This window comes from Ranitomeya variabilis, chromosome 3, assembly GCF_051348905.1.
Source record: "Ranitomeya variabilis isolate aRanVar5 chromosome 3, aRanVar5.hap1, whole genome shotgun sequence".
NCBI lineage: Eukaryota > Metazoa > Chordata > Amphibia > Anura > Dendrobatidae > Ranitomeya > Ranitomeya variabilis.
This window is the reverse complement of record NC_135234.1, coordinates 786,633,708-786,654,633: the sequence shown is the minus strand read 5'-3', so window position 1 is coordinate 786,654,633 and position 20,926 is coordinate 786,633,708. Positions and strand designations below refer to the sequence as shown.

General features: G+C 43.2%; 1 protein-coding gene across 1 annotated transcript in view; it reads right to left on the bottom strand.

Moving 5' to 3' along the window:
• LOC143817527 (tyrosinase-like) overlaps nucleotides 1-20,926 on the bottom strand; it is a 197,109-nt gene that overhangs the window by 30,552 nt on the left and 145,631 nt on the right. Inside the window, exon 4 of the mRNA XM_077299008.1 lies at nucleotides 18,811-18,946. Within this exon, the coding sequence (XP_077155123.1) occupies nucleotides 18,811-18,946 (136 nt within the window). The remainder of the gene's footprint in view (nucleotides 1-18,810; nucleotides 18,947-20,926) is intronic.

Here is a 20,926-nt window from a genome sequence, read left to right as displayed (position 1 = left end):
GATAAATGGCAAATGAGCTTTAATGGGGATAAATGTAAGGTCATGCACTTGGGTAGAAGTAATAAGATGTATAACTATGTGCTTAATTCTAAAACTCTGGGCAAAACCGTCAATGAAAAAGACCTGGGTGTATGGGTGGATGACAAACTCATATTCAGTGGCCAGTGTCAGGCAGCTGCTACAAAGGCAAATAAAATAATGGGATGTATTAAAAGAGGCATAGATGCTCATGAGGAGAACATAATTTTACCTCTATACAAGTCACTAGTGCGACCACACTTAGAATACTGTGCACAGTTCTGGTCTCCGGTGTATAAGAAAGACATAGCTGAACTAGAGCGGGTGCAGAGAAGAGCGACCAAGGTTATTAGAGGACTGGGGGGTCTGCAATACCAAGATAGGTTATTACTAGTGTTGAGCGATACCGTCCGATACTTGAAAGTATCGGTATCGGAAAGTATCGGCCGATACCGGCAAAGTATCGGATCTAATCCAATACCGATACCCGATACCAATACAAGTCAATGGGACACCAAGTATCGGACGGTATCCTGTATGGTTCCCAGGGTCTGAAGGAGAGGAAACTCTCCTTCAGGCCCTGGGATCCATATCAATGTGTAAAAGAAAGAATTAAAATAAAAAATAGGGATATACTCACCTCTCCGACGCAGCCTGGACTTTACCGCCGTAACCGGGAGCCGTTGTACCTAAGAATGCGCGCTTGAAGGGCCTTAGATGACATCACGGCGCTCTGATTGGTCCGTAGCGGTCGCGTGACCGCTACGCGACCAATCACAAAGCAGTGACGTCACCTAATGTCTTTCAAGCGCTTGAAAAACCTTAGGTGACGTCACTGCTTTGTGATTGGTCGCGTAGCGGTCACGCGACCGCTACAGACCAATCAGAGCGCCGTGACGTCATCTAAGGCCCTTCAAGCGCGCATTTTTAGGTACAACGGCTCCCGGTTACGGCGGTAAAGTCCAGGCTGCGTCGGAGAGGTGAGTATATCCCTATTTTTTATTTTAATTCTTTCTTTTACACATTGATATTAATCCCGATACCGATTCCCGATACCACAAAAGTATCGGATCTCGGTATCGGAATTCCGATACCCGCAAGTATCGGCCGATACCCGATACTTGCGGTATCGGAATGCTCAACACTAGTTATTACACTTGGGGCTATTTAGTTTGGAAAAACGAAGACTAAGGGGTGACCTTATGTTAATGTATAAATATATGAGGGGACAGTACAAAGACCTTTCTGATGATCTTTTTAATCATAGACCTGAGACAGGGACAAGGGGGCATCCTCTACGTCTGGAGGAAAGAAGGTTTAAGCATAATAACAGACGCGGATTCTTTACTGTAAGAGCAGTGAGACTATGGAACTCTCTGCCGTATGATGTTGTAATGAGTGATTCATTACTTACATTTAAGAGGGGACTGGATACCTTTCTGGAAAAGTATAATGTTACAGGTTATATATACTAGATTCCTTGATAGGGCGTTGATCCAGGGAACTAGTTTGATTGCCGTATGTGGAGTCGGGAAGGATTTTTTTTCCCCAAAGTGGAGCATACTCTTTGCCACATGGGGTTTTTTTTTTGCCTTCCTCTGGATCAACATGTTAGGGCATGTTAGGTTAGGCTATAGGCTGAACTAGATGGACTTAAAGTCTTCCTTCAACCTTAATAACTATGTAACTATGTAACCCTCATATATCGCGTACTCCAAGTTTGGTCATTGTAGGCCGGTGCACCACTTTTTTTGCTGTCTGTTACTCTAATTCTATACAGCACTATTTTGCATTTTTTTTTAAAAACAGGCCACATTTTTGCCAGTGTGATATTTCCGCGACAGCCCTCATATATCTGCGTGCTCCAAGTTTGGTAATTGTAGGCCGGTTGACCCCTTTTTTCGCTGTCTGATACTCTAATTCTATACAGCACTGTTTTGCATAAATTTACTTCACAAAAAAGGGCCCAAAAATTGAATACAGTATATTATATCAGGCTGAGGCCTGCCTGGTGTTTGGGTTTGATAAATCGTAGATTTGCAAGCATACTGATCAGATATTATTTCGCTACTAATAAATATATTTGTGTTGAGCATTTGAAATAGTGCAGTAGTCCATTTAAAATGGGCAAGGCAAGGAATGGGGAAGTGGACGTGATGATGGTGGTGCATGCAGAGGACGAGGCCGTGGCCAAGGTGAAAGCGGGCAACAACAAAGACCCACATTTTCTCGCTCGACCTTCCTGTCCCAGTTTCTAGGGATCCGCAGCATACCACTATTGAAGCCAGAGCAGTGTGAAACGGTTGTTGGTTGGATAGCGGATAATCCTTCTTGTCACTTAGCCACCACCACCATGTCTTCCACACGGTCAAGTCTGAGTAGCCGTGAGTGTAGCCCGGATATTCCTCACCCTGATCCTCCTTCCTCCCACCATGATGAGTGCCCTGAGACAACTGATCCCACACTTGGACACTCTGTAGAGCTGTTCAATTTTCCATTTCAAGATTCTGAACTCTCGGCCGGTGAACTTGAAGCGGGGACAGATGAGATTGCATGTACAGATGCCCAAAGCTTTGACCAGCTCCAGTCACGTGAACTTGATGGTGGGAAAGTGTCAGAAGAGGTGGACGATGATGAGACACAATTGCCAGAAAGTCAGGAGGAGGAGCAGGGTGTGGGTGTGGAAGACGTGGTGGTGGATGACTATGTGACTGACCCAACCTGGCAGCAGGACATGCAGGGCGAGGGCAGCAGCACACATTGGGAAGGAGGCATATCACTACAACAGCCAGGAAGAAGCAGTGTGGTGGCCACAGACAGAAGGCATGCATCCGTTCCCCGGAACACCAACATGAGGGAAGTAGCCATTCCAACTGTTAGATCTTCCCGAGTCTGGATATTTTTTAAAGACTCTGCTGATAACCCCAAACAGGCCATTTGCAGCACCTGCCATGCGCGCATCAGCAGGGGTAGCAAAACAACCAGCCTGGCAACCACCAGCATGATCAGGCACATGGCAGCAAAGCACCAGACTTTGTGGGCCGAATCCCAGGCTCTGTGACCACTGCCTGCAGGTCACACCACTGCTTCTTTGACTGTTTTGCGGAGAAGCCAATCCCCAGTACACTGTGCATGTGAAGATGCCTCTTACCCTGCACCTGTTGTGGCCCACAGTCAAGCAGCACATCATCAAGCTCATCCATGTCCTTGTCGCAGCACAGCCTTCAGTTGTCTATAATCCAGTCTTTGGAACGCAAGCGGAAATACCCCACCAACGCCCCACAGGCCACAGTCCCAAATTCTAATATTTCTCTTCTCCTTGCGCTAGAAATGCTGCCTTTCAGGCTCGTTGGGACGGAAGCTTTCCACAACCTGATGGCGTTGGCTGTCCCAAGATACTCGGTCCCCAGTCGCCACTATTGCCGGAGTGCTGTACCGGCATTACACCAGCATGTGTCCCACAACATTACCCGTGCTCTCAACAATGCTGTTACAGGGAAAGTCCACCTAATCACGGACACGTGACAAGTGCTTGAGGGCAGGGATGGTACATCTCACTGATGGCACACTGGGTTAACATAGTGGAAGCCGGGACCCAGTCGGACCTTGGGATGGAACACATCCTCCCCACGCCGAGGATTGCTGGCCCTACGTCAATCATGGTTGCCCCACAGTCTACAGCTCCTGCACCTCCTCCTCTTCATCCTCCATCTCTGAAATCAACACATCGGTCAGAAGCTAGAAGCACTGCAGCATTGCCTCAGCCAAGCGGCAATAGGCTGTGCTGAAGCTAATCTAATCTGCATATGTGACAAACTGCACAATGCAGAAGAGTTGTGGACAGCACTGAAAGACCAGTCAGATGTTTGGATGACACAGCTGAACCTACAGCCAGGCATGGTCGTGCGTGATAATGGCCATAACCTCGTGGTGGCTCTGAGGTAAGGTGAGTTCACACATGTACCTTGCTTGGCCCATGTGCTTTACCTCGTGGTTCAACGTTTTCTGGAAAGCTACCCGGAGCTGCCGGATCTGCTAGTGAAAGTACGCCATCTATCTGCCCATGTTAGAAAGTCAGCTACAGCTTCAGCCGTCCTTGCCGTGCTTTAGCGGCATTTGCAGCTTCCAGCTCACCGGCTGGTGTGTGATGTCCCCACACGCTGGAACTCTACGCTGCTTATGTTGGAAAGGCTTTGTGAGCAGAAGAGGTCAGTTAAAGGAGAATTGAGAGTCAAAACTAGCCAATGTAAATTTACAATCAATTGAATTTTATTTCAAAGAATCAAATACATAAAAATACCATCAATTAATGAATAATAAATAACAACTAGCAACTACATCCTAAGTACATCAAAGAAGCTTTCCAGGACAAGACGGGACACAAATAGATCGCAATAAATACTACTCCCCAGTCATATACGTATCAATGAATGCTATTTCACATATGGGACCTGCTAGCAGTGGCAAGCGGTGGTTTAAACCCAGTAGTCTGCTATAAAGTGCATTATCCAAGGGAAATGCCCACACATCATGAAACCGTCATTATAAATATAAAAAAACAAACATAATTAAATGGATTTACCCATGTGTGTGCAAGCGTCCCGCGTAGATCCTGGATCGCAAAACCCCAACGCGCGTTTCGCGTGCAAATCTCGTCGCTTCCTCAGGGGGCGTGGCTTAATGTGAACCTCACTGTGATTTAAATAAGACTTCCTTCCGATCATGTGATGGTGCGATTGTGAGCATGTGCGCATGCGTAATGCGCTGACAGCTGCACCGCACTGCGCTTCAAGCCTCAGTCCTCCACAGGTCCCTGCCACGTGAGCGGGCAGGCGCCACACCCACATCACGTGACCCGGAACACCGAAGGAAAGAGAAGGTGACGCGCAGCCGGTTACAAGTACCAGCGTACCCTGCATTAAAGTGACAGTGCCTAAAAAAGTGCGATTAGTGAAAACAATTTACCATATAGCAATATGGTTATATAGTCAAATTAGGAGAATAATCTATATATTATTACCGCGTGAATTAAATGTTTTAGCTTAATAAAAGTGAAATTAATATTTAATTAGACAAACAAATACTGAACGTGCTAAGTGTGTATTATGATAATTCATAATAATACAATATATCATAAATAATGCCTCATAGATAATACCTAAAACAACATATAACAATCTTCAAGTAAATATATACCCCCCAGGTCTAGACAAATATGCAAAGAACAGGCACATAATATAACAAATAGTACATAGACATGACACAATTAAAATATACTAACAGAATGAACAGCAGACAGACATTGGGAACTAGTGGGAATTGTATATTGTAAACATATCAATATGCATTAGCAGTATATCTCATACAATACACACCCAACAAACATATATAGAGTGTCAAACTGCTATAGCATATAAACATATACTTGATGCGTATCATATTGTTGTATTTATCCATTTTTATTTAATTATGTTCTTTCATTAAGGCAGTCGGGAGTCACTCCTCCTCCTCCATCCCGCAGACAACTCCTTCCCAATGTCAAAACGTCACACCGACATGGATGTAAGTATAATGCACTAAAAATATATATTAAAAATAAGTTAAAACAAGATACCACATTAAAAGTAATGGTGTAAGGTAAAGAGAACAAGCATATTATGATCCACCTAGATATTTATTTCATAGGAAAGAAGAGAATCCGTGGGTTTCATTAAGACCAATGGGAGTCATGGTGCCCAATGTGCTGATCCATCGGCATTCTCTCTGGGCTAGAATCCGCTTCACATCACCTCCCCTGATACCACATTGTATGTGGTCGATCCCCCGTGCCATAAAGGACTTGGGATTACAGCCATGATGTTGTTTATAGTGGCGTGGTATAGTTTTAAGTTTCATCATATCCTTTTCCTCTCTCGCGGCCACTATGTCACGCACATGCTCGCGTATTCGTGTGCCCAGACGGCGGGATGTCAATCCTATATAGATTTTTGGGCAACTGCATATGGCATAATAGATCACCTGTGTTGTATTACATGTTATGTGGTGATTTATAGTGAAAGTTTTCCTCCCATCAGCTGTGTCAAAAGTGGCCATTCGAGAGATGTTTGGGCATGAGATACAACCACCACAGGGGAAGCATCCTCTAGGTGGTCCACCTGATCCAAAGTTGTACTTATTCACCCTGGGAACATAGTGGCTTGAAACTAATAGGTCTTTTAAATTTTTGCTTTTCCTAGCCGTCATAGAAGGATAGTCTTTGAGGCATTTTGAGAGCACTGGGTCACTCTGAAGAATGCCCCAATGTTTTTGGAGGCATTTCCTCATTGTGGTCCATTCTCCATTGTAAGTAGAGATGAATCTTACAACATCATATTGTTTGGACCTCTCCTTACTTCTCCTGTTGTTGATTTTGTTACTGGAGCACAATAGTTCTTCCCGTGTGGAGTATTTAGCTCTCAAATAGCCTTTTTTAATGTTCCTGTTACTGTAACCTCTTGCTTGAAATCTGGCCTTAAGGTCCATCGCTTGGGCCTCAAACTTAGTTGTGGACGAGCAGATCCGCCTCATCCTAAGATGCTGACCAACCGGGATGGCTTTTATTGTACTGTAGGGATGTCCAGAGTCTGCATGCAGGAGTGCATTGACGGACGTGGACTTTCTGAAGACATCCGTTTGCAGGTATCGGTCTCCATCAACCTCGATTTTGATGTCCAGAAAGTCCACCTCCGTCTTGCTTACCTGATATGTTAGTTTAATGTTATATGAGTTGTCATTAAGTTGTCTCATGAACTCATGCAGAACATCCTCAGGTCCCTGCCATATGATGAAAAGGTCATCTATATAGCGCAGCCAGCACTGCACATGGTCCGCGGCCTGCGGCCCCCCCCCACCAAAAATCTCCCGCTCCCAATACCCCAGGAAGAGATTGGCGAAGGAAGGCGCACAGGCCGCGCCCATGGCAGTGCCGCGCTGCTGTAGGTAAAACACATCCTTAAACACAAAAAAATTCTTTGTCAGAATGAATGTTAGTAATTCCATGACCAGATCACAAATGGCGCCATCCCAGCTGCTAGCATCCAGGAAGAAGCGGACCGCTTTAAGACCCATTTCGTGCCCAATGCAGGTGTACAGGGATTGTACATCTGCAGTTACAAGACACATATTATCTTCCAGTTGAATCCCATTGATCCGACACAGGACGTCAGACGTGTCCCTGGCATAGGAGGGGAGAGACTCCACTATAGGTTTTAAATAGTAGTCCACAAATTTACATATTGGGTCACTCAACCCCCCAATGCCAGAGACTATCGGACGGCCCGGTGGATCAATGGGATTTTTATGAATCTTCGGAACAAAGTAGAGTGTAGGAACCCTAGGGGATTTAGTGAGGAGTCCATCCAACACTTGTTTGGGAATGATACCTCTCTCATGTGCCTCAATCAAAATTCCCTCCAATTCGCCTTGGAAGTTATCCATAGGGTTATGGTCTAACCTCCTATACGTGTCCCTATCTTTGAGATGTTTAGCCGCCTCTCTCTCATAAAGTATACTAGGCCAAATTACCACATTTCCCCCCTTGTCTGCTGGTTTAATTACAATATCATCATATTTCCCAAGTTGTTCAAGTGCCAATCTCTGTTTTGATGTTAAATTATCATATTTGCGTTTAGTAGAGATATTTTGAAACTCCTGTATTACCAGCTTAGTGAAAATTTCCACTGCTGGGCAGTAAGACAAGGAGGGAAATGTGGTAGACCTGGGTTTACAATCACGTGGGAAGGTACTCACTGTCTCAGATGTCTGTTCGTCCAGGAGATCCTCCAGCGCCATCAACGCCTCCCTCTCAACATCATCATTGGTCAACTCCTGATCACCTCTCTCAAACATTTTTTTAAAAATTAATTTCCTTGAGAAGAGGTGCAAGTCCTTAATTGCTGTGAAGAGATCAAATTTATTAGTGGGGGAGAAGGTAAGACCCCTCTGTAAGACATCCAATTGATCATTAGTAAGAACATGGTGGGAAAGGTTAATTACCTCCAGACCCTTTTGTCCTTTTTGCTAGGTTGATTGTGTGTTGGATTGTTCTGGAGGTTTTTACGTTTCCCAGCATTTCTCTCTCTATTAAATCCGGAATTCCTTAAATCATAGAACCTAGGTTGTGTCTTATTTGGCTCTTCACTAGATGATATTGATATGGATGAGGCAGATCTGGCACGGAAGGATCCCCTCGACCGATTCCTCCTCCTATTCCATCTGTACACGGTATCAGATTGTTGATCGCCCAGGTCACGTTGGAATTTCCTAGATTTGTTTTCACAGATATTTTTCTCCCATTTGCCAAATTCACTATCAATTTCTGCATTGAAATGGGCCAAAGCATCACCTGATAGGTCTTGTTTAAATTTGGTCTGGAGATCTTCAATATTTTTATCCAAAGTCTCTAGATTGACTTGATTGTTCTGTACTAAAAGTTCCATGAACCCTCTAGAGCATCCTGTAGCCAATTCCTCCCATTTCAGGCAATTGAAAGATCTCCTAAATAAACGTTTAAGAATCTGGTGGAACCGGGCATTTCTTAATAAATACCTGGAAAGGGGCCTCATACCAAGGGGACTTAGGATCCAAGTTTTCCCCTCTTTTGAAATTGATGATGCCACATTTAAACAAAAATGGGAGGAATTGGCTACAGGATGCTCTAGAGGGTTCATGGAACTTTTAGTACAGAACAATCAAGTCAATCTAGAGACTTTGGATAAAAATATTGAAGATCTCCAGACCAAATTTAAACAAGACCTATCAGGTGATGCTTTGGCCCATTTCAATGCAGAAATTGATAGTGAATTTGGCAAATGGGAGAAAAATATCTGTGAAAACAAATCTAGGAAATTCCAACGTGACCTGGGCGATCAACAATCTGATACCGTGTACAGATGGAATAGGAGGAGGAATCGGTCGAGGGGATCCTTCCGTGCCAGATCTGCCTCATCCATATCAATATCATCTAGTGAAGAGCCAAATAAGACACAACCTAGGTTCTATGATTTAAGGAATTCCGGATTTAATAGAGAGAGAAATGCTGGGAAACGTAAAAACCTCCAGAACAATCCAACACACAATCAACCTAGCAAAAAGGACAAAAAGGGTCTGGAGGTAATTAACCTTTCCCACCATGTTCTTACTAATGATCAATTGGATGTCTTACAGAGGGGTCTTACCTTCTCCCCCACTAATAAATTTGATCTCTTCACAGCAATTAAGGACTTGCACCTCTTCTCAAGGAAATTAATTTTTAAAAAAATGTTTGAGAGAGGTGATCAGGAGTTGACCAATGATGATGTTGAGAGGGAGGCGTTGATGGCGCTGGAGGATCTCCTGGACGAACAGACATCTGAGACAGTGAGTACCTTCCCACGTGATTGTAAACCCAGGTCTACCACATTTCCCTCCTTGTCTTACTGCCCAGCAGTGGAAATTTTCACTAAGCTGGTAATACAGGAGTTTCAAAATATCTCTACTAAACGCAAATATGATAATTTAACATCAAAACAGAGATTGGCACTTGAACAACTTGGGAAATATGATGATATTGTAATTAAACCAGCAGACAAGGGGGGAAATGTGGTAATTTGGCCTAGTATACTTTATGAGAGAGAGGCGGCTAAACATCTCAAAGATAGGGACACGTATAGGAGGTTAGACCATAACCCTATGGATAACTTCCAAGGCGAATTGGAGGGAATTTTGATTGAGGCACATGAGAGAGGTATCATTCCCAAACAAGTGTTGGATGGACTCCTCACTAAATCCCCTAGGGTTCCTACACTCTACTTTGTTCCGAAGATTCATAAAAATCCCATTGATCCACCGGGCCGTCCGATAGTCTCTGGCATTGGGGGGTTGAGTGACCCAATATGTAAATTTGTGGACTACTATTTAAAACCTATAGTGGAGTCTCTCCCCTCCTATGCCAGGGACACGTCTGACGTCCTGTGTCGGATCAATGGGATTCAACTGGAAGATAATATGTGTCTTGTAACTGCAGATGTACAATCCCTGTACACCTGCATTGGGCACGAAATGGGTCTTAAAGCGGTCCGCTTCTTCCTGGATGCTAGCAGCTGGGATGGCGCCATTTGTGATCTGGTCATGGAATTACTAACATTCATTCTGACAAAGAATTTTTTTGTGTTTAAGGATGTGTTTTACCTACAGCAGCGCGGCACTGCCATGGGCGCGGCCTGTGCGCCTTCCTTCGCCAATCTCTTCCTGGGGTATTGGGAGCGGGAGATTTTTGGTGGGGGGGGGCCGCAGGCCGCGGACCATGTGCAGTGCTGGCTGCGCTATATAGATGACCTTTTCATCATATGGCAGGGACCTGAGGATGTTCTGCATGAGTTCATGAGACAACTTAATGACAACTCATATAACATTAAACTAACATATCAGGTAAGCAAGACGGAGGTGGACTTTCTGGACATCAAAATCGAGGTTGATGGAGACCGATACCTGCAAACGGATGTCTTCAGAAAGTCCACGTCCGTCAATGCACTCCTGCATGCAGACTCTGGACATCCCTACAGTACAATAAAAGCCATCCCGGTTGGTCAGCATCTTAGGATGAGGCGGATCTGCTCGTCCACAACTAAGTTTGAGGCCCAAGCGATGGACCTTAAGGCCAGATTTCAAGCAAGAGGTTACAGTAACAGGAACATTAAAAAAGGCTATTTGAGAGCTAAATACTCCACACGGGAAGAACTATTGTGCTCCAGTAACAAAATCAACAACAGGAGAAGTAAGGAGAGGTCCAAACAATATGATGTTGTAAGATTCATCTCTACTTACAATGGAGAATGGACCACAATGAGGAAATGCCTCCAAAAACATTGGGGCATTCTTCAGAGTGACCCAGTGCTCTCAAAATGCCTCAAAGACTATCCTTCTATGACGGCTAGGAAAAGCAAAAATTTAAAAGACCTATTAGTTTCAAGCCACTATGTTCCCAGGGTGAATAAGTACAACTTTGGATCAGGTGGACCACCTAGAGGATGCTTCCCCTGTGGTGGTTGTATCTCATGCCCAAACATCTCTCGAATGGCCACTTTTGACACAGCTGATGGGAGGAAAACTTTCACTATAAATCACCACATAACATGTAATACAACACAGGTGATCTATTATGCCATATGCGGTTGCCCAAAAATCTATATAGGATTGACATCCCGCCGTCTGGGCACACGAATACGCGAGCATGTGCGTGACATAGTGGCCGCGAGAGAGGAAAAGGATATGATGAAACTTAAAACTATACCACGCCACTATAAACAACATCATGGCTGTAATCCCAAGTCCTTTATGGCACGGGGGATCGACCACATACAATGTGGTATCAGGGGAGGTGATGTGAAGCGGATTCTAGCCCAGAGAGAATGCCGATGGATCAGCACATTGGGCACCATGACTCCCATTGGTCTTAATGAAACCCACGGATTCTCTTCTTTCCTATGAAATAAATATCTAGGTGGATCATAATATGCTTGTTCTCTTTACCTTACACCATTACTTTTAATGTGGTATCTTGTTTTAACTTATTTTTAATATATATTTTTAGTGCATTATACTTACATCCATGTCGGTGTGACGTTTTGACATTGGGAAGGAGTTGTCTGCGGGATGGAGGAGGAGGAGTGACTCCCGACTGCCTTAATGAAAGAACATAATTAAATAAAAATGGATAAATACAACAATATGATACGCATCAAGTATATGTTTATATGCTATAGCAGTTTGACACTCTATATATGTTTGTTGGGTGTGTATTGTATGAGATATACTGCTAATGCATATTGATATGTTTACAATATACAATTCCCACTAGTTCCCAATGTCTGTCTGCTGTTCATTCTGTTAGTATATTTTAATTGTGTCATGTCTATGTACTATTTGTTATATTATGTGCCTGTTCTTTGCATATTTGTCTAGACCTGGGGGGTATATATTTACTTGAAGATTGTTATATGTTGTTTTAGGTATTATCTATGAGGCATTATTTATGATATATTGTATTATTATGAATTATCATAATACACACTTAGCACGTTCAGTATTTGTTTGTCTAATTAAATATTAATTTCACTTTTATTAAGCTAAAACATTTAATTCACGCGGTAATAATATATAGATTATTCTCCTAATTTGACTATATAACCATATTGCTATATGGTAAATTGTTTTCACTAATCGCACTTTTTTAGGCACTGTCACTTTAATGCAGGGTACGCTGGTACTTGTAACCGGCTGCGCGTCACCTTCTCTTTCCTTCGGTGTTCCGGGTCACGTGATGTGGGTGTGGCGCCTGCCCGCTCACGTGGCAGGGACCTGTGGAGGACTGAGGCTTGAAGCGCAGTGCGGTGCAGCTGTCAGCGCATTACGCATGCGCACATGCTCACAATCGCACCATCACATGATCGGAAGGAAGTCTTATTTAAATCACAGTGAGGTTCACATTAAGCCACGCCCCCTGAGGAAGCGACGAGATTTGCACGCGAAACGCGCGTTGGGGTTTTGCGATCCAGGATCTACGCGGGACGCTTGCACACACATGGGTAAATCCATTTAATTATGTTTGTTTTTTTATATTTATAATGACGGTTTCATGATGTGTGGGCATTTCCCTTGGATAATGCACTTTATAGCAGACTACTGGGTTTAAACCACCGCTTGCCACTGCTAGCAGGTCCCATATGTGAAATAGCATTCATTGATACGTATATGACTGGGGAGTAGTATTTATTGCGATCTATTTGTGTCCCGTCTTGTCCTGGAAAGCTTCTTTGATGTACTTAGGATGTAGTTGCTAGTTGTTATTTATTATTCATTAATTGATGGTATTTTTATGTATTTGATTCTTTGAAATAAAATTCAATTGATTGTAAATTTACATTGGCTAGTTTTGACTCTCAATTCTCCTTTATACTACTATTTGTATGAAGAGTCGCCATTTGTGTGTTACTTATAACTGACGTCTTATTCTTTCTAGAAGAGGTCAGTTGTTGACTACCAACATCAACAAGGCCATCGATATTCAGTTCAGACTCCACACATAAGACCTCAGGAGTGGACATGTATGTATGACATATGTACCATCCTCCAAAACTTTGAGGACTGCACCAAGATGGTGAGCGGGGATGACGCCATAATTAGTGTCACCATCCCGCTTCTCAGCATTCTGAAAACCTCTCTGCTCACAATTAAAGAGGAATGCTTTGCAGGCAGAGCACGAGGACATGGAGCAAGGAACCATACAGGGGGATTACACTCAGACCAGCCTCATGTCTTCTCATCGTGGATTGGTAGTCAATGAAGAGGAGGAGGAAGAACAGGAGCTACTTTCATGCGCTATAGACGGTAGTACAAACACAGCTGTCATACCGTCTGTTCAGCGGGGATGGCCAGAGGACAGGGAGCAGGAATAGGACAGCAAGGTCAGTCGTCCTGTTGGTGAGGACACGGAAGTCTTGGCTGTTAGCAGTCTGGCACGCATGGCTGACTTTATGTTGCGCTGCGTTTCACGTGACCGTCGCGTTATAAAAATTTTGGGTGACACTCATTACTGGTTAGTGACACTTCTAGACCCACGCTACAAGGAGAACTTCCAATCTCTTCTATCAGAGGCAGAGAGGTGTATTAAAATGTTGCAGTACCAGAGGGCCCTTGTAGCGGAATTGCTTAAAAAAATTTCCATGTGAGAACGCTGGCAGCAGACGTCAGAGTTTGTTGTACAACCAAGGAGTCCAAGCAAGAGAGACAGAAGTGCAATCCAGCTCAGGCAGGGGAACAATGGCAAAGTTCTGGGACAGTTTTCTCAGACCCTTTCATCGTGACGGCACAGAGGCAAGGGGTGCTGTCACAAGAAGTGCAATGTTTGGGAAGATGGTGAGGGAGTACCTTGCAGATCGTACAAATGTCCTCCATGATTCCTCTGTGCCTTTTATTTATTGGGTATCCAAACTGGACACGTGGAATGAACTGACTCTCTACGCCTTGGAGGTCCTGGCCTGCCCTGCTGCTAGCGTTCTGTCAGAGCGGGTTTTTAGTGCCGCTGGTGGAATTATAACAGATAAGCACATTCGCCTGTCAACTGAAAATGCTGACAGGCTGACACTGATAAAAATGAACAAGGGCTGGATTGGGAGACTTCTGTACACCACCAAGTGAAAACAGCGAAACATAACCTCAAATACATTCTCTCTTTTGGGGAGGTGTATTCTCATGCACCTCTTCACAACCACACATGGGTATACGCTTCCACATTTGTTCTGTTTGTGGTTATCCTCCTCCTTATCCTCATCCTCATCATCCACAACCACTAGATGACCAGGGTGAACGTGCTCTATACTGTTATAGGCCAGTGAATTTTGGGCATGGGGGCTGTGATGGCACTAGTTTATTTAGTAAAAAAAGGACCCCACATTGGGGAATTGGGCATTACATTGGACCTACTTCTTAACTCTGTCTCCTGCATTGTGTCCTTCTCCTGCCACTAGATCGCCAAGGTGAACGTGCTCTGTATGGTGCATTTTGGGCAAGGGTGCTGTGATGGCACTAGTCTATTTTTAAAAAAGGTACCCGCATTGGGGAATTGTTTGTCAGCTCATGCACTGCATTACAAGTCTCAGAGACACACACCACTACATTGGACCTACTTCTTAACTCTGTCTCCTGCATTGTGTCCTTTACCTGCCAATAGATCACCAGGGTGAACGTGCTCTGTACGGTGCATTTTGAGCAAGGTGGCTGAGATGGCACTATTTTAATTTGTAAAGAAAGGACCCCACATTGGGGAATTGGGCATTACATTGGGCCTAGTTCTTAACTCTGTCTCCTGCAGTGTGTCCTTCACCTGCCACTAGATCACCAGGTTGAGCGTGCTCTGTATGGTGCATTTTGGGCAAGGGGGCTGTGATGGCACTAGTCTATTTTTAAAAAAGGTACCCCATTGGGGAATTGTCTGGCAACTTATGCACTGCATTACAAGTCTCAGAGACACACACCACTACATTGGGCTTACTTCTTAACTCTGTCTCCTGCAATGTCTCTTCTTTAACTGACACTAGATCACCAGGGTGAACGTGCTTTGTACTGTTATAGGCCGATGAATTTTGGGCAAGCGGCCTGTGATGGCACTAGTATATTTTTAAAAAAGGTACCCCACATTGGTGAAACCACATCCTTGTTGGCAAAGACTTCATAACATTTGTGTACCTTAAAGAGCTCCCTTAAAAAGGTCCTTTTTGTGCTGCCTGGTTGCTCACATTGGACACAATACACTTTATATAAATTTGATAAAGCAATGCTATTAGTTTGCCTCAGTAGTTCATTAAAAATATAGCTTTGTCCACTATTTTAGTTTCTCTCCTTGAGAGCCATAACTTTGGCTGCCTCAAATGTAAAAATGGCGAATATACAAATGGCGATTTGTAACACAGATTGAAATACTGTACACCGAATGCATTCAGACAATCACATAGCTGCATTTCTTGTAAAACATTTACAGATGTGACAAACAGTGACACAATCTTGATAAATGTTTTCTTATTCACTTCACAAAGAGTTCTAAGCCTCTATATGTTTGCTGTTTGTCATTGTAAAACATTAAGGTTTACTGAAACTATGCCGGTGGTGGTTTCATCTAAATCCTTGTGCCTTTTATTTTCTAGGGGTTTATGGCCACTCGACTGATGAGTCCATGATATCGCCGTTTCATCCAACCTTGAAAAGTGGCCACTTGAAGGTCTGGGTGAAACTAGAGTTACTACATAGTGTAAATCACTATATAAGACCAGAGAAACATGACTAAGACAGATGCCAAAACTGGGGTACCTGTACATGTACAGTGTGCTGATATCTGCATAATTGGGGACGCCTGTGCAGTGTAGGAAATCTCCCAGGGGTTCTCTGTCTTGGTGTAGCTTCTCTGACATTCCATACTGGTGATGTTTAAAAGCCTCTTGGTGATGATCTAAGTATACTGTATGTAGTTAATCTTCATATATACGTAATCTCTATATTTATTTAATCCTTATATGTACTTATTAACCTGTGTATGTTAACATATACAAAAGTGTACGCACTTACACTATTCAATCATACTATTCCTTGAATTTTGTAGTTTGCAATAAAATTGCGTTGTATTGCAAGTATTAGCCTTTTTTAAAGCCGTATCTGAACCTCAGTGTTAAAAACATTGCAAATAAAATTGCCAAATTCTCCTGTAAATAATTGTGCAAAGAGGGAACCATCATACCATTAAAAAATATGAGTGGATTTTCATGGGCCCATCCAGTATGTGGGTTCAAAGGCCTAATGGGGTGCATATGACTATGCAGCAGGGCTCGCCTTCCTACCAATGTATAAAACCAAGGAGTATGGAGCACACAATGCATATTGTAAAGTGGATTTTCATGGGCCCATCCAGTATGTGGGTTCAAAGGCTTATTGGGGTGCATATGAATTGGTAGCAGGGCAGGCCTTGAATTCAAGGCAACATTTTTTCAGGAGTCCCCCCTGGACATCTTATGACAGGGGTATTGTGGTGCGTCGTAATTCTTGGCAGCCCATCCACTCACAGCATAGGCTACAACATCTTAGGAGACCCACTGTTTAATAATGGCCCTTTAAGAAGATTAATGCCGCCTGATGCACCAGTAAAAATAGGCTCTGTGACTTTGAGTCCCTCCTTCATAAATGAAACAAGATGGGTCTGCGTATGTGTCACACTCCACATGGCCAGCTAGGGGTGTTACATGTTACAATGACATTTCCCAGTGAATGCATTTGTAGTGGTTGAAAACAATGTTAAAGTTGAAAAACGCTTCAAAAACGCTGTGTCTGAACTAAGCCTAAGTGGGAGAGGAAATTTTCAGTCTGGGCTTAAATATTTGGCCTTACAGGCAAGTCATTAACCTACAAAGTATGTACCTTGTCATATTTCCCAGCAAACCCGTTTTGGTTTCGTTTTAACGTGTTTTTTGTGTCACCGGGAAAAATGGCATGAATCTCGGAAAAAAAATGATTAAAGCTGTGACCTTGGAGTCAGGAATGCTTCCAGGGTCGATCCCCATGAGGTCCCTGTGTCATTTGAGCAGTGTTTCCATCATTTTCAGACGTTTTTAGACCTTAAAAGGACCCCCGGGGGGATCGCGGTAAAAATACTCGGGTCTCCCATAGACTTACATTGGGCTCGTTGTTCTGGCCGAGTACCCGAGTATTCCAATCTGCTCGACCCGAGCAACGAGCACCCGAGCATTTTAGTGCTCACTCATCACTATTGGTCATCCTTTGAGCTATTTTTATCTGGGTAGGTGTGAGTATTTCTGCCTGACAAGGGGGCTGATCCCAAGAGAGGTAGGACAATAAGCCACATTTTTAGTTAGTTGATGCTGTGTCTTGGGAAGGGCGAGGATTTGCAGCAGCCGACAGGTCCTAGTGCAGATTGGAGATCATTTTCCACATGGGATTGTGATGTCTCACCACCCTGCTGGACTTGAGGACCGAATCTTAAGACTTTTGTTGCACATTCCTTGGTGTTGGATTACCGGGTGGCACCCCCGGAGTTGTCCCATTTGTGTGGCAACCTTGCATACTCTAAGCAACCATATCTACATTTGATGTTATATTTTCCCAGTCTCAATAAAAGTTGTTGGATTATTATTAATTGGCCTGCTGTCCCTGCCTGGTCTGTCACACACTCCGTCACAGAATGCAGACCTAAAGCACAATCAGTACAAGAAAACAGAAGCAAAATCAGTACATAAATAAACCATAAAGCCTATTCAATACAAGAATACAGCACCAGAATGACCAACTGTACAGAAATAGATCAGCAGAACCATAACCACTGCAGCAATACATCACCAGAGCCACCATCAGTACATGAGTATGGCAAGTAAAAGAAGGAGAGGTCCAGCTTGACAAATATGCAAATATTTAAACATGGATGAGTTAAAAAAAAATGCAAAAAAGATTAAAATATCATGATAGATACATCCTTAAAACATCAATGCTTTTCTGGTGCGTAGCACCCTTAATCATAAATATGGCACCAGAACAACCATCAGTACATGAATACTACACAAGAACAACAATCGGTTTTGTTTCAAGCTGTATTTGTTCCACACCATCAGATGCATCCTTTTAACTATAATGTAGTCCATTTGGTTTCCATTAGAGTATCCATTAAAGGACACCTTAATTGAAACCAAAAGGCCCCCATTACAGTTAAGCTATATTAGTTTCCATAACTATTCTTGGCTTTGACATTTAAAATACAGGATGTCAGGGATGCATGTTGCTTTTTTTACCTAGTCTTTCGTAGCAATGAGTAAATCGTATACTTACATTTAAAATTTCACATCTGTTAAACCAGATTACAGCCCTAGGAGACCCAAGAGTGTTACACACATAATTTCTGGTCAATTAAAGACTGCAGTATTTACAATATATGGCAAATTCATTTGATGCAAAATGATTTTTTGAGGAAAAATTCAACAATTGGCAAATTAGAATTTCTAAATATTCCCTCATCTCTAAGTTCACTCTATACCTACATGTAATATATACGTTTCACACCTACATGCAATATTCATGTCATACTTCTACATGTAACTTACACGTCATACATCTTGATGTGAAATATTCCCTGTACAAGTATTAGAGATTTCCTGATAGTTATGTGAAATTTAGAATGAAGCTGCATGTACTGGAATTCGTAGCCGGTCATTTGCTCTTACTTACTTGTCTATGAACGTGTGGTGAAAGATAAACATGGGGTCATTACAGGCGATGGCGACTTGAGACATGGTTCCTCCACAGTACGCGTGAAACATATTGTGCATAGTCGTGGCCGGATTCTCGAACCTGTTCCTAAACCCTGCAGGAGAAAATGAGGAAATTACAGTAAAAAACTGAGTATGCTATGAAAACAGATGAGATGTGTAATGTATGTGACAGTGTACCCATTATGAACATTCTCTTTACATGACATTATATCCTGTGTCTCTCACATATAGTACTTACATGTAGCTGAGCCCGTGTAGTGCTCCTAGTGTAGTTGCTTCCTGTGTAGTTGTTTACCAGTTGTCTTGGTATACCTGTTATTTGTGTAGTTATTCCCCGTATAGTCATTCCCTGTGTATTTGTCCTCATGTAGTTGTTCACTTGTAATTGTCCCTGTGTAGAGGTTTCCTGTCTAGTTCTCTTGGTGTAGATGTTCCTTCTGTAGTTGTCCCCATATAGTTCTCTCGGTGTAGTTGTTACTTTGTAGTTGTTCCCCTATAGTTGTCTCTGTGTAGTTGTACCCCTGTAGCTGTTCCTCTGTAGTTGTCCTAAGGCAGTTGTTCCCTGTGTAATTGTCCCCATGTAGTTGTTCCCCTTTAGTTGCCTCAATATAGTTCTCCCCATGTAGTTGCTCCCCTTTAGTTTTCTCAGTATAGTTCTCCCCATGTAGTTGCTCCACTTTAGTTTTCTCAGTATAGTTCTCCCCATGTAGCTGTTCCCCTTTAGTTGTCTCAGTATAGTTCTCCCCATGTAGCTGTTCCCCTTTAGTTTTCTCAGTACAGTTGTCCTCATGTAGTTGTTCCCCTTTAGTTGTCTCAGTATAGTTCTCTTCCTGTAGTTGTTCCCCTTTAGGTGTCTCAGTATTATTCTCCCCATGTAGCTGTTCCCCTTTAGCTGTCTCAGTATAGTTCTTCTCATGTAGTTGTTCCCCTTTAGTTGTCTCAGTATAGTTCTCTCCATGCAGTTGTTCCCCTTTAGTTGTCTCAGTATAGTTCTCTCCATGTAGTTGTTTCCCTTTAGTTGTCTCAGTATAGTTCTCTCCATGTAGTTGTTCCCCATTAGTTGTCTCAGTATAGTTCTCCCCATCTAGTTGTTCCCCTTTAGTTGTCTCAGTATAGTTCTCTCCATATAGTTGTTCCCCTTTAGTTGTCTCAGTATAGTTCTCCCCATGTAGTTGTTCCCCTTTAGTTGTCTCAGTATAGTTCTCCCCATGTAGTTGTTCCCCTTTAGCTGTCTCAGTATAGTTCTCTCCATGCAGTTGTTTCCCTTTAGTTGTCTCAGTATAGTTCTCTCCATGCAGTTGTTTCCCTTTAGTTGTGTCAGTATAGTTCTCCCCATGTAGTTGTTCCCCTTTAGTTGTCTCAGTATAGTTCTCCCCATGTAGTTGTTCCTCTTTAGTTGTCTCAGTATAGTTCTCTCCATGTAGTTGTTTCCCTTTAGTTGTCTCAGTATAGTTCTCCATGTAGTTGTTCCCCTTTAGTTGTCTCAGTATAGTTCTCCCCATGTAGTTGTTCCCCTTTAGTTGTCTCAGTATAGTTCTCTCCATGTAGTTGTTTCCCTTTAGTTGTCTCAGTATAGTTCTCCCCATGTAGTTGTTTCTCTTTAGTTGTCTCAGTGTAGTTCTCCTCATGTAGTTGTTCCCCTTTAGTTGTCTCAGTATAATTGTCCCCATGTAGTTGTTCCCTTTTAGGTGTCTCAGTATAGTTCTCCCCATGTGTCAGGAACTGGGGTGTGTGGTATAATAAAGTGGGATTGTTTATATCCCACTTTCCAGTTCCGGTTAGGAACTTGCAGCCCTCTGGTGCCCTGTTATCTTCAAGACTGTCAGGGAACTACACCTAGGATAAGTTGTCGTCAGAAAGGCTGCCTGGTTATGTACTGGCTATTAGGCACTCTGCAGTGAGGGCGATATGTATATCCCCGGTCTCAGGCAGGAAATACACACATGAACCTCCATTCCGTCACTGCCAGGGTCTCCCAAATACCTCAGAACACTTTGCTGCCACCTTGTTTGACATAAAAAACCAATATCGGGTCAGGAGCCCACTCACAGGGTAGCGTAGTTTAGCATGGA